Genomic DNA, 13,345 nt, shown 5'->3' on the forward strand with positions numbered 1-13,345 from the left:
ATCTTACCGATGATGCCACAGACAAAGCTGTTGAAGACGAGTTTAATGAAAATGATGATGTTTCTAGTGATGACGAGAATGTCGATGTATCCGATTGATGTATTTGTTTTATGAATAAGATGAGGGAGTTTGTTTTATGAATAAGATAATGTGGGGTTTTTTTTATGAATAAGGTAATGTGGGAGTTTGTTTTATGAATAAGCAAATGTGGGAATTGTGGTTTGGAATAGAAATAAAGATGGGGTTTTAAATATATGAAGTAGAAAATAAGGAATAAGGGGTTTGGGGTTTGGGGTTTCGGATTCTAGGGATTTAAACATAACACTCGTTAATTTCACGTAAGCCAACGAGGAAATAACGACAAAATATTAAAATAAAGAACGCAGGCTCGTTAATTCCACGTAAGCACAAATCGTCGTAAAGACCACGTATAAGAAATCGTCGTAAATTCCACGTAGGCAGAAATCGTCGTAAAGACCACGTATAAGAAATCGTCGTAAATTCCACGTAAGCAGAAATCGTCGTAAATACCTCGTAAGCCAACGAGGAAATAACGATGAAATTTAAAAATAAAGATGGAGTTTGGAATATATGAAAATAAGGAATATGGAGTTTGGGGTTTGGAATATGGGGTTTGGGGTTTCGGTTTTGGGGTTTAGAGGTTTCGGGGTTTGAGGTTTGGGGGTTGGGGTTTCAGGTTAGGGGTTTTGGGTTTGGGGTTTGGGGTTTGGAGGTTTCGGGGTTTGAGGTTTGGGGTTTGGGGTTTCAGGTTTGGGGTTTGGGGTTTGGGGTTTGGGGTTTGGGGTTTGGAGGTTTCGGATTTTAGGGATTTAAACATAATACTCGTTAATTCCACGTAAGCAGAAATCGTCGTAAACACCACGTAAAGGGATTTAAACAAAACACTCGTTAATTACACGTAAGCAGAAATCGTTGTAAAGACCACGTTGGATGAAATCGTCGTAAATACCACGTAAAAGGATTTAAAAATAACACTCGTTAATTCCACGTAAGCAGAAATCGTCGTAAATACCTCGTAGTGTAAAAACTAGAGAAAAAGGGAAAAGGATAAAAATATCAGATTAACATGTGTCAAGACTTCCAGCAATTATAATACGTAAGTCTCGCCCACATGAATTCTAATATCTTATCATTTTCCTATTTTTTTCAAATATTTATAATTTGAATAGGATTTTACTGAGGAATGTGATTTCAGATAGGGTGTGATTTGGGAGTTTGTGTGTGGTTTGAGATTGAGAGTTGTGGGTATATTTATAGGAAAGCAAGGCTCGTTAATTCCACGTAAGCAAAATCGTCGTTAATACCTCGTATATAAAAACACGGGCCTTTGCGATTCCTCGTAATTTCCTCGTATTGAAAAACACGGGCCTTTGTAACTGCTCGCTATTTCGTCGTAACCTTACGACGAATTTGCGACGATATGTAATCTTATATATACCTCCGAGCGTTCACTCTTTCTTTCCTCTCTACTTCCTCTCCACCTTCTCTCCATTTCGTAGCAATGGTAAGTCTCTCTAATTCCTCTCTAATTTGGTTAGTTTAGGATATATTAGGTGGTTAGTATAGGGAATTTAGATAGGTTTACGGATTTTATGTTATTTAGTGTTCATTAGGTGGATAATGTTGGGAAATATACTATTGATATTAATTTTAAAAATTTAATTTTTTTCTCAGGTTCGAAAAGGAAGACTTACTGCCCATTACAGAGAGATCTTCGGTGAGCCCGGTAGTCGTTTAGACCCGGCCTCTTCTTCAGCCTCCGGTTCTTCGGGTCAGGAGACTGTCCCCGAGACTCAGTACACTCAGAGAGTCTCTGGGTCTACTTCTTCTAGTGCACCATCGGCTCCTCATGTGCCTTCCCCGATGGCTCATCCGACGATGCCTCCTCCTGTGCCTCCTCCGATGGCACCTTCGATGGCCGCCGATATTCATCCCGATTTGATGGTGCCTCCGAGTGCTCCTTACTCGCAGTACACTGTAGAGGACATTCTCCGTCTGCCAGGCAGAGAAGGTTTACCAGTCATCGACCCCGACCGACCGGATGGAACTTTGTGGTATGTTGCATTAATTTTTTTTTAATTCGTTTAAAATTCTTTTATAACATTAAAAAATAATTTATATTTTAAATTTGTATTTTCCAGGTGGGGGGTTGACGGATGTCTTGCATCGGACGTAACCGACACAATCAAAGGTTACTTCTCCATGGTACATCCGAACTGGAGTAAGACGCCTCACTACGTCAGAAAGACGTGGTTCAAAATTTACGCTGTAAGTTTCTATTAATTAATTATATATACTTTAATTTTTTCATGATTTATATATATACTTTCTAAAAAACTAATTGTTAATTTATTTTTTCCAACAGCAAAAATATAATTGGGCCTTGGGGATCACTGAGAGGGTGAGGAAGAAGTTTAACGCGAAGGCGGTTCGCTTGTTGGACACGGTCTCCAACTGGAAGGGTGACTGGATCGTGAAAGGGTATGAGCGTGGCAAACCCGCTGAGCTCACCACGGATGTGTGGGATGGCCTCATCCGTTATTGGCGCCTTCCTGATTCCATTAGAATCGCCCAGGCTTACTCTAACTCCCGTAACACGGTCGATGAGCACGGAAACGGGCCGATGCTTCACACTACGGGCCAAAAAACTCACGCCGGTGTCCGTTTGGAAATGTTAATTAAATATTTTATTAAATAATTTTTTTAATATATTTATTTTGATTCTAACTTTCTTAAATGTTTTTTAGGCCAAAGAGACGGGACATCTCCCGTCTCTTATGGAACTTTACGAGAGGACCCACAAGAACAAGGCGGACGTATTTGTAGATGGCAAGTCCGAGCAAATCTACAACGACGTGGTTGCTTGGGTTGAAGACCGCCAGACTCAGCTGACCCAGCAGTCTACCGACGGATTACCCGTCACCTTATCCACACTTGAAGTGGATAAGATTTACGAGGAGGTAAATTTTCAAAAATTTTAATTTTTTATTATTCATTTAATATAACTTTAAATTTTTACTAACAATATTTATTTTTTGTTTTTAAGGTTGTCCCTAAAAAAAAGCGACGGATGTTGGGGATTGGTTCCGTCAACGATGTTCCGAGAGCGACATCGTCTTATGGTCAGCGACGGGATGATGAAGTCACTGAGCTGCGTAGAGAGTCCGCTCAGCTGCGCAACGAGTTGGCCGCGACAAAATCTCGTATGGGTGGAGTCGAGGGCTTCTTGGACGTTATAGCGGCCACAAATCCGGAATGGGAGTCCATGTTGAGGAACATGCGACAACAACATCCCATTCGAGGCGAGTCATCCGACGTACATAACGAGGCGGATGTTACGAGGAGTAGTGATGAATTCTACCAAGCGATGAACGACCCTTAGTTTTTTTTTTCCGGTTGTTTTATTATAAATTCAAAACTTATTTATATATAAAATATTTTCATATTGATTTATTTTTATTTTAAATTTTAATTTTATTAATAAATTAAATAATTTTAATTATTTTTTAATTATATTTTTAAATTCTATAAAATAATAAAAACGAAGTAAATTCGAAGCTAATGTACGACCTATTTACGTGGAAACCTTACGAGGAAATGACGAGAAATAATAAACGAGTATTTTACGAGAAAACATTTACGAGGAAATAACGAGGAAAGATAAACGAGTATTTTACGAGGAAACACTTTCAAGGTATTTACGTGTAGTTTACGAGGAATTTGTTTCGAGGTATTTACGAGGAAATATAGCGACCTTCTTACGTGGAATGTTGACGTAGTCTTTACGACGAAATGATCTACTTCGTCTTTACGACGAAATATATTCCTCGCTACGTTACGACGAATTAGCGAGGAAATATGTGTTACGACAGATGAGTAACGAGCAAACGTGGTTCCTCGCTAATTCGCCGTAAAGCTTCTTTTACGATGAACTCACGAGGAAAACCGCCCTCATTAAGATTATGTTTTTTTGTAGTGTCACATCAGTTTGGTTGATTTGTTTCTTATATTCTTTTAATTTGTTCGATTGTCAATTTATTTTAAATCTGGCAAAGTCTTTTATTTTCTTTTGTGCATTTTTCAATGGATTTTGGAAGATAAAATTTTTGGTTTAATTAAACCGTTTAGAAAAGGTAATTGAAAATCTTAAAGCATACGGTGACGATGGTTCTTACTAGCATGGTGATAGAGTTCTTCCCGTCAACTGTATGGAATAGTGATCTCTTTAACTTTGTTATTGTCAATGGAATAATATAAAAAGTTGATTTTGTCTGGGTGGCTCCCACTAGAGCAATAAAAATGCAGCAACCGTTATCAATTTGAAGTATGATGTTTTAGATTATTATGAAAATTATCATTTGAGATTAAACTATTCTAAAAGTAAATATGTTGTTTTTGTATAAAAAAATTTAGTTATCTATACACAAAATAGATGATGTTATTTAATTTTGATCCTTATTGGTGTATTCATTTTCTAATTTTGTTTTCTAATTTTCATTGCGTAAGAACTTCTGCCTACATGGCTTAATAATACAATCATACCTTAAAAATAAAAAGTGTTTGACCTTAAGATAATACGTACTTACTGCTTTTGCTAAATGATACTTATCTGCCAAATAGTAATCAGAATAGTTCATTGTTTATTCTGTTAAAATCCCTTGAAATTTCTTCCTAATCCCTAAGAGACCAATGAAAATTAAGAATGGTCATCTAACTGATAAAGATAAATGGTTGATTAGCATCGAATATCCTGCAACTCACAAACAATTATGATGTAACTGTAGTTGATAAACGTAATATTATTTTAAAAGAATAGTTTTATCTTCCATATGTTAAAATTTTAAATTGTTGTGGCCACGTATATTCAACTTCGGATTAATCCGTCAGCAAAATTGCTATAAAAGTTGGGAGGGAAAAGTTACTTAATGGTTAAGAAGTTTGGCTTATGATTGCCCACTTCGTGAAATATGGACTCTTTTTGATCGATAGTCGAACTGAGTGAAGGTTTCTTAATCGCCAAGTTCCAACCAAAAAACCGTAAAGCCTATTTGAAAAAGACTCTCAACCAACAGTTTGAATTGATATGATATAAAGTTTCAAACATCCACATCTACGAAATAATAAAAATAATATTTCAAATTTTTAAATATATCATTTGAGAAAAGATAAAGCCACTCACCAAGATTCAAAAGCGATGAAATTAAAGCAAGTGAAGACGCATGCATTATTACATAAAAAGTAGGAAACACCAAGAAATTACATAAAAAGATGGGAGAATAATTTCATCAACTTTTTTTATTCATATGTTTTTATTTTTCTATGTTCAATCATATGTGTAAAAGAAAAAAATCCCAATTATATTAAAAATTGTATACCAAACAACATCGATTAATATTATTTTTATATAAAAATCCCAATTATAAAGTAGCTAAAACATATGTGAGTCAGATATATAGAGAGACAAGCAAGTTAGAGTGTTTAGTACACACACATACAAAAAGATTCATAAGAATCATTTCAAAGATTTAGAGTAACCAAAAAGAGTGAAAAAGAATGAACAGAATGAGCAATACAGTAATAGGATTCTTGAATATTCTAACACTAGTCTCATCCATAGTTATAATAGGATCGGCTCTATGGATGGGTAAGAGCAAGACAACATGCGAGCATTTCCTTCAGAAGCCACTTCTGGTCTTAGGCCTAGCGATCATGGTCTTATCACTAGCTGGTCTGATCGGTGCATGCTGCGACGTGGCTTGGGTCTTGTGGGTGTACCTCTTTTTCATGGTCTTCATCATAGTTGCCCTCATGGGTTTGACCCTTTTCGGGTTTATTGTAACTAGCCATGGAGGTGGTGTGGGTGTGACTGGTAGGGTTTATAAAGAGTTTAAGCTTGAAGAATATCATCCATGGCTTAAGACAAGGGTTATGGATGCTAATTATTGGTTGACTATAAAGACTTGTCTCTTGAGCTCACTCACTTGTTCCAAGCTCTCTCTTTGGACTCCTATTGATTATCTCCAAAAGGACTTGACTCCTCTACAGGTACTCCTAATTTTAATCTATGTTTGTAATAATTAATAAACATGTTCGATTGATCATCTAACGAATAGTTCTCCGGGTATGACAAATCATTCCAATATAGATAGTCTATATATGTATTAAAATCAATAGCTAAAATGAGTGTTCACTAGATATAGTATGACAAAGATATATAAAATGAAAGTTCAAGATATTGAAATATTCTAATATTATTGGGAAATAGTCTGGATGCTGCAAACCACCGACGTCGTGTGTATACAACACGGAGACGCCAATACAACAAGAATCCGATTGTTACCGGTGGAACAACGCTGCAACGGTGCTATGCTACGACTGTGACTCGTGTAGAGCTGGCGTTTTAGAGACAGTGCGGCGCGATTGGCATAAACTCTCTATAGTTAACGTCGTCATTGTTCTCTTCCTCATCGCCATTTACTGCGTTGGGTGTTGCGCGTTTAAAAACGCCAAACGCCCTCAATATTATGGTTTTCCTTACGGACGTTACGGCATGTCCAAGTCTCGACCCGGTTGGGAACAGTCCTGGTGAGATCAATTGTTTATTATTTACTCTCGATAATTACAAAATAAAAATTTAGAAATTCTTTATTTATTTTATTGAAAGTACTTTCATATATAATTGATAGTTTTCTTTTATTATTCTAATGAAACAAATGAATTATTTTTCTTTTCGTGGAATGTAGGTCGAGGTGGTGGCATGGTAGAGACCGGTATTACTAAAGATATATTTATGTAATGTGCATATCGAGTTGTCACTGAACTCATGGCCTCTAATTTATAAAATACATGTTGTACAGAGAGCCTTGTTTTTTTTTGTAGTGAAATGGCGATCTTTGTTATTTGTTGTTGAAAAGAATAACACTAATAGATAGATGATAGTTACAATGTCAAATAATAGGGACGTGTTGTTTCGATGAGGTGATTTATGATCTACCGAGGAAAAGAAAACAAAATCAAGAGCTAATCTTTTTAATCGAAGGATAATTGAAATCGTATAATACTGCAGCATGTTTGGGCTAGTCACGAAGGAGGGCCTTAAGTTGAGGCCCATCAAGATATAAACTATGGCTAATAAAAAGTTAAAAAGGTTAAAACAATTCAAATGTCCGTTAGCGCTCGTCCCACATCGGAAGTCTTGAGATGAACACTCCTCTTTCCCGTAGTATAAAAGAACACGAAGGTCGAACCATTAAAGGTACTTACCTGGACGGGGTCAACTCCTGATCAAGAAGATGAGTGGCCTAAGCTAGTGACCTCCATTGCACATAACGGAGGGGTGCTTAGCTTAAGGTCTCCCCAAGTGGGAGAGCCTGCGTCATTATTTGTGGCAGTTGGGGCCTGCGTTCGCGCGGCCCCTACCATTTTCCATAGTCTAATTTTATGAGATGGATGTCAGGTTCCAAAGCAGCCTCTTTGTGCTAGATCTATTTTATTCCCAGAAACACCCAAGACATTGTTGTCCTGGGCATAAAAATGTTAAAGTGCTCATTTTCATGAACAAAAATGTTTGTCCGAGATCCTTGCTAATTTTACTCATCTATTGATGGATGGATGTGTCTGTCCAATTATAGGTTCAACGGTATAGGAAGAGGCTAATCTCAGTCATAGTTGGAGAAAACAAATTAATCTCCATTCCTAGTATTGCAACCTTATTATTTTCTGAGTGATTTATCTAAAGCTTAATGAACACTATGATTAATACTGGAACCCAAACCACTGATATGGGGTGGTTCTGTTCCACATTGACTATGTAAGAGTTTATTAGAACAGTCTCATTGCCTTTCGTCATTAGTTTAGTACTACTGCACATGAAAAACAGTGGAAACAATTAGGAGTTTCAATATAGCCTTTGACATCCCACATTGGAAACTCTCTGAGACAGCTAGCACTTGTACAGTATCAAATAAGATGTTTTGAGTGGCCTGGGCTAGTGATATCCACTGCACTGTGGAAGTGTGCTGTAGCTTATGGTCTCTCCAAGTGGGAGACATCGAGGCCCCTCCCAAATCTCTGCAGTACAATTTCATAAGCGCACTGTTTTATTCTGATACATCTGAGGCCACTAAGCAGGACCTATCGACACATGCATCAGATTATGATTTAAATGGCAACAAGTTGTGAGCTTGCGAGATTAACAGCAATGGCAAACACCGCTTCGACTTGAGCCACAAACTACTAACTTGATGGGATCTTGTGTTGCATTTCATCCAAAATATCAGACTTTTAAACAGTGATAGGCGTTCTCATTGTTCTGCTTGCAAACCAGTAAGAAAGAAACAAGTTTGGTCAGAAAAATAAAGTCAACTACGAGCCACTATAGACCGGCTTGACTCTTTAATCTAAGTAAACAAACACACAAACATTGTCCAAGTTATTATAAGGTATGAACAGTTGGGAGACATTTTGTAAAAGTCGTTAAAAATGGAAACTTTAAGACTCTTGGTTCCAAAGGTGTGACGTGACGTAAGCTCATTTCGTGTTGGATTTGCACATCTTTCAACCTTTCTTTCTTCTCCACTTGCGTGAGGGATTCTATCTTCCTCTCATCGCTTTCTATTCTTTCTTTTACTAAAAAAAGTGATCATATTTCACATATGAACGAACAAAAACGTTACTAGATTAAATTAAAAAAAATAAAAGCGAAGTCTCTGAACCACTCGAGAAGAAACGTTCACCCTAGACAGTTTGTTATTGATCTTCATCTTTCTCTGACTCGGACAAAAAAAGATGTGGTTTTTCGGAAAGAAAGGAGCATCAGGATTCTCGGCTCGTTCCACAGCAGAAGAAGTAACACATGGTGTTGACGGAACTGGCCTCACTGCCATTGTCACAGGTTCCTTTCTTCTCTATCACAAAACCTTCACACATGGACTTGTTCTTTCGTCTAAAGCTGTTGACTTTCGTATAATTTCCCCATATCGGGTCTTCTCTGATTCTCTCTCAGAAATTGATTTTCACCTTTAGGCTAAGAGCCTAAGAGATTTGACTTTTATTGTTTATACACTTTGGTATTACCTGAGTCAAGGTCTGTTTTTTTTTAATTCGGTCTTTGTTTAAAAGTTGTCTTCTTTTCTTTTTTTCTTTGGTGTAATTCGATGTAAAACATGTTTGGAAGATAACTTCAGATCTGCGAAAACAACCATGTGCTTGTAGATATACTACTGTCTCTGTTTCAGCTTATTCATATCATTACAGAGACAAAAGTAAAGCTTAAAAAAACTATGTACCGTCTCTGTTTCAGCTTATTCATATCATTACAGAGACAAAAGTAAAGCTTAAAAAAACTATGTACTTCAATCCAGAATAATCTAATCCTTTTTGCTAAATTAGAGTCTAGCATCATATCAGAGTTGCTTATTTTCTTGGTATATTGACTTCTTTGGTTGATCATAATTGATGTGTTAGTAGACATATGAAGCAACTAAACGTTATGTAACAGATTATCACTGAATTGAAATAGCTACATTTATCTTGCTGGACTTGTTTGGTTTCTTTAAGGTTGTCTTTTTGTTTTGTGTGTTTTATGTTTTCAGGAGCATCGAGTGGTATAGGAGTGGAGACCGCGCGTGTTCTTGCACTGCGTGGTGTGCACGTGGTTATGGCGGTGAGGAACACTGGCTCGGGTGCTAAAGTCAAAGAAGATATTGTCAACCGGGTCCCTGGAGCTAAACTTGATGTCATGGAGTTAGATCTCAGCTCAATGGACTCTGTCAGGAAGTTTGCATCTGATTACAAATCATCTGGTCGTCCTCTCAACCTCTTGGTGTAAGCTATCACAAACACCGTGATATCAGTTTTGAATTCTATTAACTTCTTGGTTAATAATGTTACTGAATTCTCTCAATCTTGTAAGCAACAATGCTGGGATAATGGCATGTCCCTTTATGCTCTCCAAGGACAACATCGAGCTTCAGTTCGCAACCAACCATTTAGGTCAGTAAGATAATCAAACCAAAGATTATGACGTTGTCCTAGATTTATGAAGCTTGGTCATCATTAGTGTCTAATCACTGACATGGATTTAATGTTTCAGGTCATTTTCTGTTGACAAAGCTACTGCTAGATACAATGAAGAACACATCACGTGAGAGCAAAAGAGAAGGCAGGATTGTGAATCTATCATCGGAAGCTCATCGGTACTCGTATCCAGAAGGAGTCCGCTTCGATAAGATCAATGACAAGTCAAGGTACTAATGGTGAAACCAAATAGTAATCCGTACTTCAAGATGTAACATTGTTCCTTGGTTTTGTGACTCCACTGCAGTTACAGTAGTATCCGGGCTTATGGACAATCTAAACTCTGCAATATATTGCACGCCAACGAGCTTGCAAAGCAACTGAAGGTAACTGCAACACAACAGGATCTATCAGAGCAGGAATCTATGTTCCCATTGTTATCTTGACTTCGATAATGGTATGAATGTAAACAGGAAGATGGAGTCAATATAACAGCAAATTCACTTCATCCAGGAGCCATTATGACTAATCTTGGCCGCTACTTCAACAGCTATTTGGCTGGTATAACTTCTTTCTTCTGATTCCACGTTCATTATCTCTACTTATACTTTTGATTTACTTCTGATCACCTCTCTGTCACTGGTTTGATGCAGGAGCTGTTGGTGCAGTGGCTAAATATGTGCTCAAGACTGTCCCGCAGGTATGCTTCCAAATTCTAAACCTCACACTAACAACCAGTGAATTAAAAACCGGTCACAAGATTTTTCCGGTTAAGTTAAAGATGAACTCGTGTAGCTTTAGGTGTTGATTTGGTTTGTATTATCTTTGACTTTGTAGGGGGCGGCAACGACTTGCTACGTGGCATTGAATCCTCAGGTTACAGGAGTTACAGGGGAATACTTCTTGGACAGCAACATTGCTAAACCATTATCACTTGCTAAAGATTCAGAATTGGCCAAGAAGGTTTGGGACTTCAGCACTAAGCTTACCGAGTCCCAGTCAGGAGAAAGTAGTTCTTGAAACCATAATGTTCAGTGAATCTTTACGTTGTGATTTCTATTTGAGCCTTTACCAAAATAAATAAAATGTAATAACAAATCTGAATCATCTCAACTCTGCAAAATGTTGGTTTAGTTTTGGTTCTACCCGGTTTGGTTTCTAGCTTTCACCAAACCTTCCTTGGTATAGTCTAATAGAGAGCAGAGAGACTCAAGAAAAATGTTAAACATTTTGTGAACAATCATGAGAAAGATGTTAAAAACAACTTTTGAATTCAAACAGAAGAAGCTAAGGGGAGACAATACTGCCAATGCATTAATAAAGAGACATCAGAAATGAATATCAGTGAGGATTAGTTTAGTTTAAAATCACCCTTTAATAATTCTTCTTAGCAAAATTAACTTTTTGAGTTTTTAATTAATCTTTTGTGTTTAGACTGGAGCATTGACGTGCAGGTTTACGGACATCGAGTGTTATTTATTACTCCCTCCGTTTGATATTAAGTGTCGTTATAGAGAATTTTTTTCGTTACAAAATAAGTGTCGTTTTCGACTTTCAATGCAAAATTTATTAATTTATTAGTTTTATTCAGTAATTTATTTTTCTATTGGTTGAAATATGGTTAGGTGTATTGGTAATTGTATTTTTATATAAAAAATGTACAAAACTAATTGTTTATTTAATCTGTGTGCACAAACCCAAAACGACATTTAACATGAAACGGAGGGAGTATAGAAGATAGTCTCTGTAATTAATTCTGTTCACACCTCTATGTATAATTGTCTGTCCCTATAAGCTTTTTTTATTTGTTTGATTTTGGACCAAACGATATTCACATGATTTTGCATCTTCTAATATGCATATCTAAATGTTTAAATCTATAGTATAATACTATTTGTGATTGTTACATTGGACATAGTAAAACTGTGCATTATAATTATCTTTTGTATGTAAATACTGTTTGCAACAAGAAAATGTTTCCATGAAGTTCACATGTTCCAGTTTGAAGAGGTATAATATTTGTCACTAGATTCAGTGACAATGAAACATTACAATTCATTGCTATCGTCGGAAACATCAAAACAATTAACTTCCAAGAAGTCCAATCAATAATCACAGACCTCTACATTTTGGAGGTGATGGGTTTCTGAGTAAAAAATTTCCTCTTACTTGTTATCTTGTAATTTAATCCTTCAAGTTCTTTTCCGTTAGATTTTGTTATCCTCCGTCTATTGTTCCGTTATTTATGGACGGATATCGTTTACGCAGAGTTTTATTTTAGTGATAAATCCCCCCCCCAACTAAAGATTTTTCGAAGAAAATCTCCTCAACTTGTTATCTTGTAATTTAACCCCTCAAGTTCTATTATGTTAGATTTTGTTACCTCGATCTATTGTTCCGTTATTTATGAATGGATACCGTTTACACACAAATGCAAAGTTTCATTTAAACCTAAAAAAACATGTTTTCTTTATTAAATGTGTTTAGTCGAGTTGTTTTTTATTTTTGTTCTAGTTTAGTTATGAAAATTTAATTTGTAAAACATAAAAGAAATCATCGTTTGACACTAAATAAAGAGCAAACAACGCTAATTTTTATCTAAATTAGCGTTATCTTTTTTCAATGCTCTGTTTTATGGTTTTTTCAATGTTTTATGATCTTTGCATTGCTATTTTGGAACACCTAACTTTCGATTTGGGATTTTGAGCTTCATTGTCTGCTCTATTTCATTTAATAAAGAAAACATGTTTTATAGTTTAAATGAAACTTTCCGTTTGTGTGTAAACGGTATCCGTTCATAAATAACGGAACAATAGACAGAGGTAATTAACAAAATCTAACAGAAAAACTTGAGGGGTTAAATTACAAGATAATAAGTTGAAGAGATTTTGTACGAAAAATCTTTAGTTAGGGGAATTTATCACTAAAATGAAACTCTGCGTTTGTGTGTAAACGGTATCCGTCTATAAATAACAGAACAATAGACGGAGGGTAACAAAATCTAATGGAAAAGAACTTGAGGGGTTAAATTACAAGATAATAAGTTGGAGAAATTTTTTACGAAAAATATTTAGTTGAGAGGATTTATCACTAAAAACCCATATATATATAATTATTTATACTTATCTCTAGTAAAAGAACGTTGTTGGGCTCAAATAAAGTCTTTGTTCTTCTTGTATAAGTCTATCGGGCTGTGTACTATTTTGCTTAGTTCGTGGAAATAAATCCGGCTAGTCATAAACTGTTAAGTTTTTGCCCTTTTTATCTAGTGTTGATTTGTTTCTGGATTTGTCGAAGGAGTTCAGGA

At 36.2% G+C, this 13,345-nt stretch overlaps 2 protein-coding genes and 1 non-coding gene across 3 annotated transcripts; all 3 read left to right on the plus strand.

Moving 5' to 3' along the window:
- Positions 1–5,145: 5,145 nt before the first annotated feature.
- Positions 5,146–6,995, plus strand: LOC106399320 (tetraspanin-5). The gene is made up of 3 exons (XM_013839794.3): positions 5,146–6,066; positions 6,287–6,606; positions 6,765–6,995. Exons 1-3 carry the CDS (start codon positions 5,575–5,577, stop codon positions 6,799–6,801), a joined length of 849 nt encoding a protein of 282 aa, XP_013695248.1. The 5' UTR covers positions 5,146–5,574; the 3' UTR covers positions 6,802–6,995.
- A 281-nt stretch (positions 6,996–7,276) lies between these two features.
- Positions 7,277–7,440, plus strand: LOC125581040. Its single transcript, XR_007318751.1, has one exon. It is a non-coding gene; the product is annotated as a U1 spliceosomal RNA (small nuclear RNA).
- A 1,106-nt stretch (positions 7,441–8,546) lies between these two features.
- On the plus strand, positions 8,547–11,185 carry LOC106401807 (short-chain dehydrogenase TIC 32, chloroplastic). The gene is made up of 8 exons (XM_013842400.3): positions 8,547–8,914; positions 9,615–9,846; positions 9,935–10,014; positions 10,115–10,268; positions 10,346–10,424; positions 10,512–10,599; positions 10,692–10,738; positions 10,876–11,185. The coding sequence occupies exons 1-8, from the start codon at positions 8,809–8,811 to the stop codon at positions 11,056–11,058; spliced, it is 969 nt and encodes a 322-aa protein (XP_013697854.1). The 5' UTR covers positions 8,547–8,808; the 3' UTR covers positions 11,059–11,185.
- The last annotated feature ends 2,160 nt before the right edge of the window (positions 11,186–13,345 follow it).

Source organism: Brassica napus, chromosome C1, assembly GCF_020379485.1.
Source record: "Brassica napus cultivar Da-Ae chromosome C1, Da-Ae, whole genome shotgun sequence".
In the NCBI taxonomy this organism is placed as follows: domain Eukaryota; kingdom Viridiplantae; phylum Streptophyta; class Magnoliopsida; order Brassicales; family Brassicaceae; genus Brassica; species Brassica napus.

Coding starts and splice junctions, on each gene's coding strand:
- LOC106399320 (XM_013839794.3), top strand. CDS start 5,575: ATGAACAGAATGAGCAATACAGTAATAGGATTCTTGAATATTCTAACA. Junction 6,067..6,286: donor AGGACTTGACTCCTCTACAG/GTACTCCTAATT, acceptor ATTGGGAAATAG/TCTGGATGCTGCAAACCACC. Junction 6,607..6,764: donor CCCGGTTGGGAACAGTCCTG/GTGAGATCAATT, acceptor CGTGGAATGTAG/GTCGAGGTGGTGGCATGGTA.
- LOC106401807 (XM_013842400.3), top strand. CDS start 8,809: ATGTGGTTTTTCGGAAAGAAAGGAGCATCAGGATTCTCGGCTCGTTCC. Junction 10,600..10,691: donor CTTCAACAGCTATTTGGCTG/GTATAACTTCTT, acceptor GGTTTGATGCAG/GAGCTGTTGGTGCAGTGGCT. Junction 10,739..10,875: donor TGCTCAAGACTGTCCCGCAG/GTATGCTTCCAA, acceptor TTGACTTTGTAG/GGGGCGGCAACGACTTGCTA.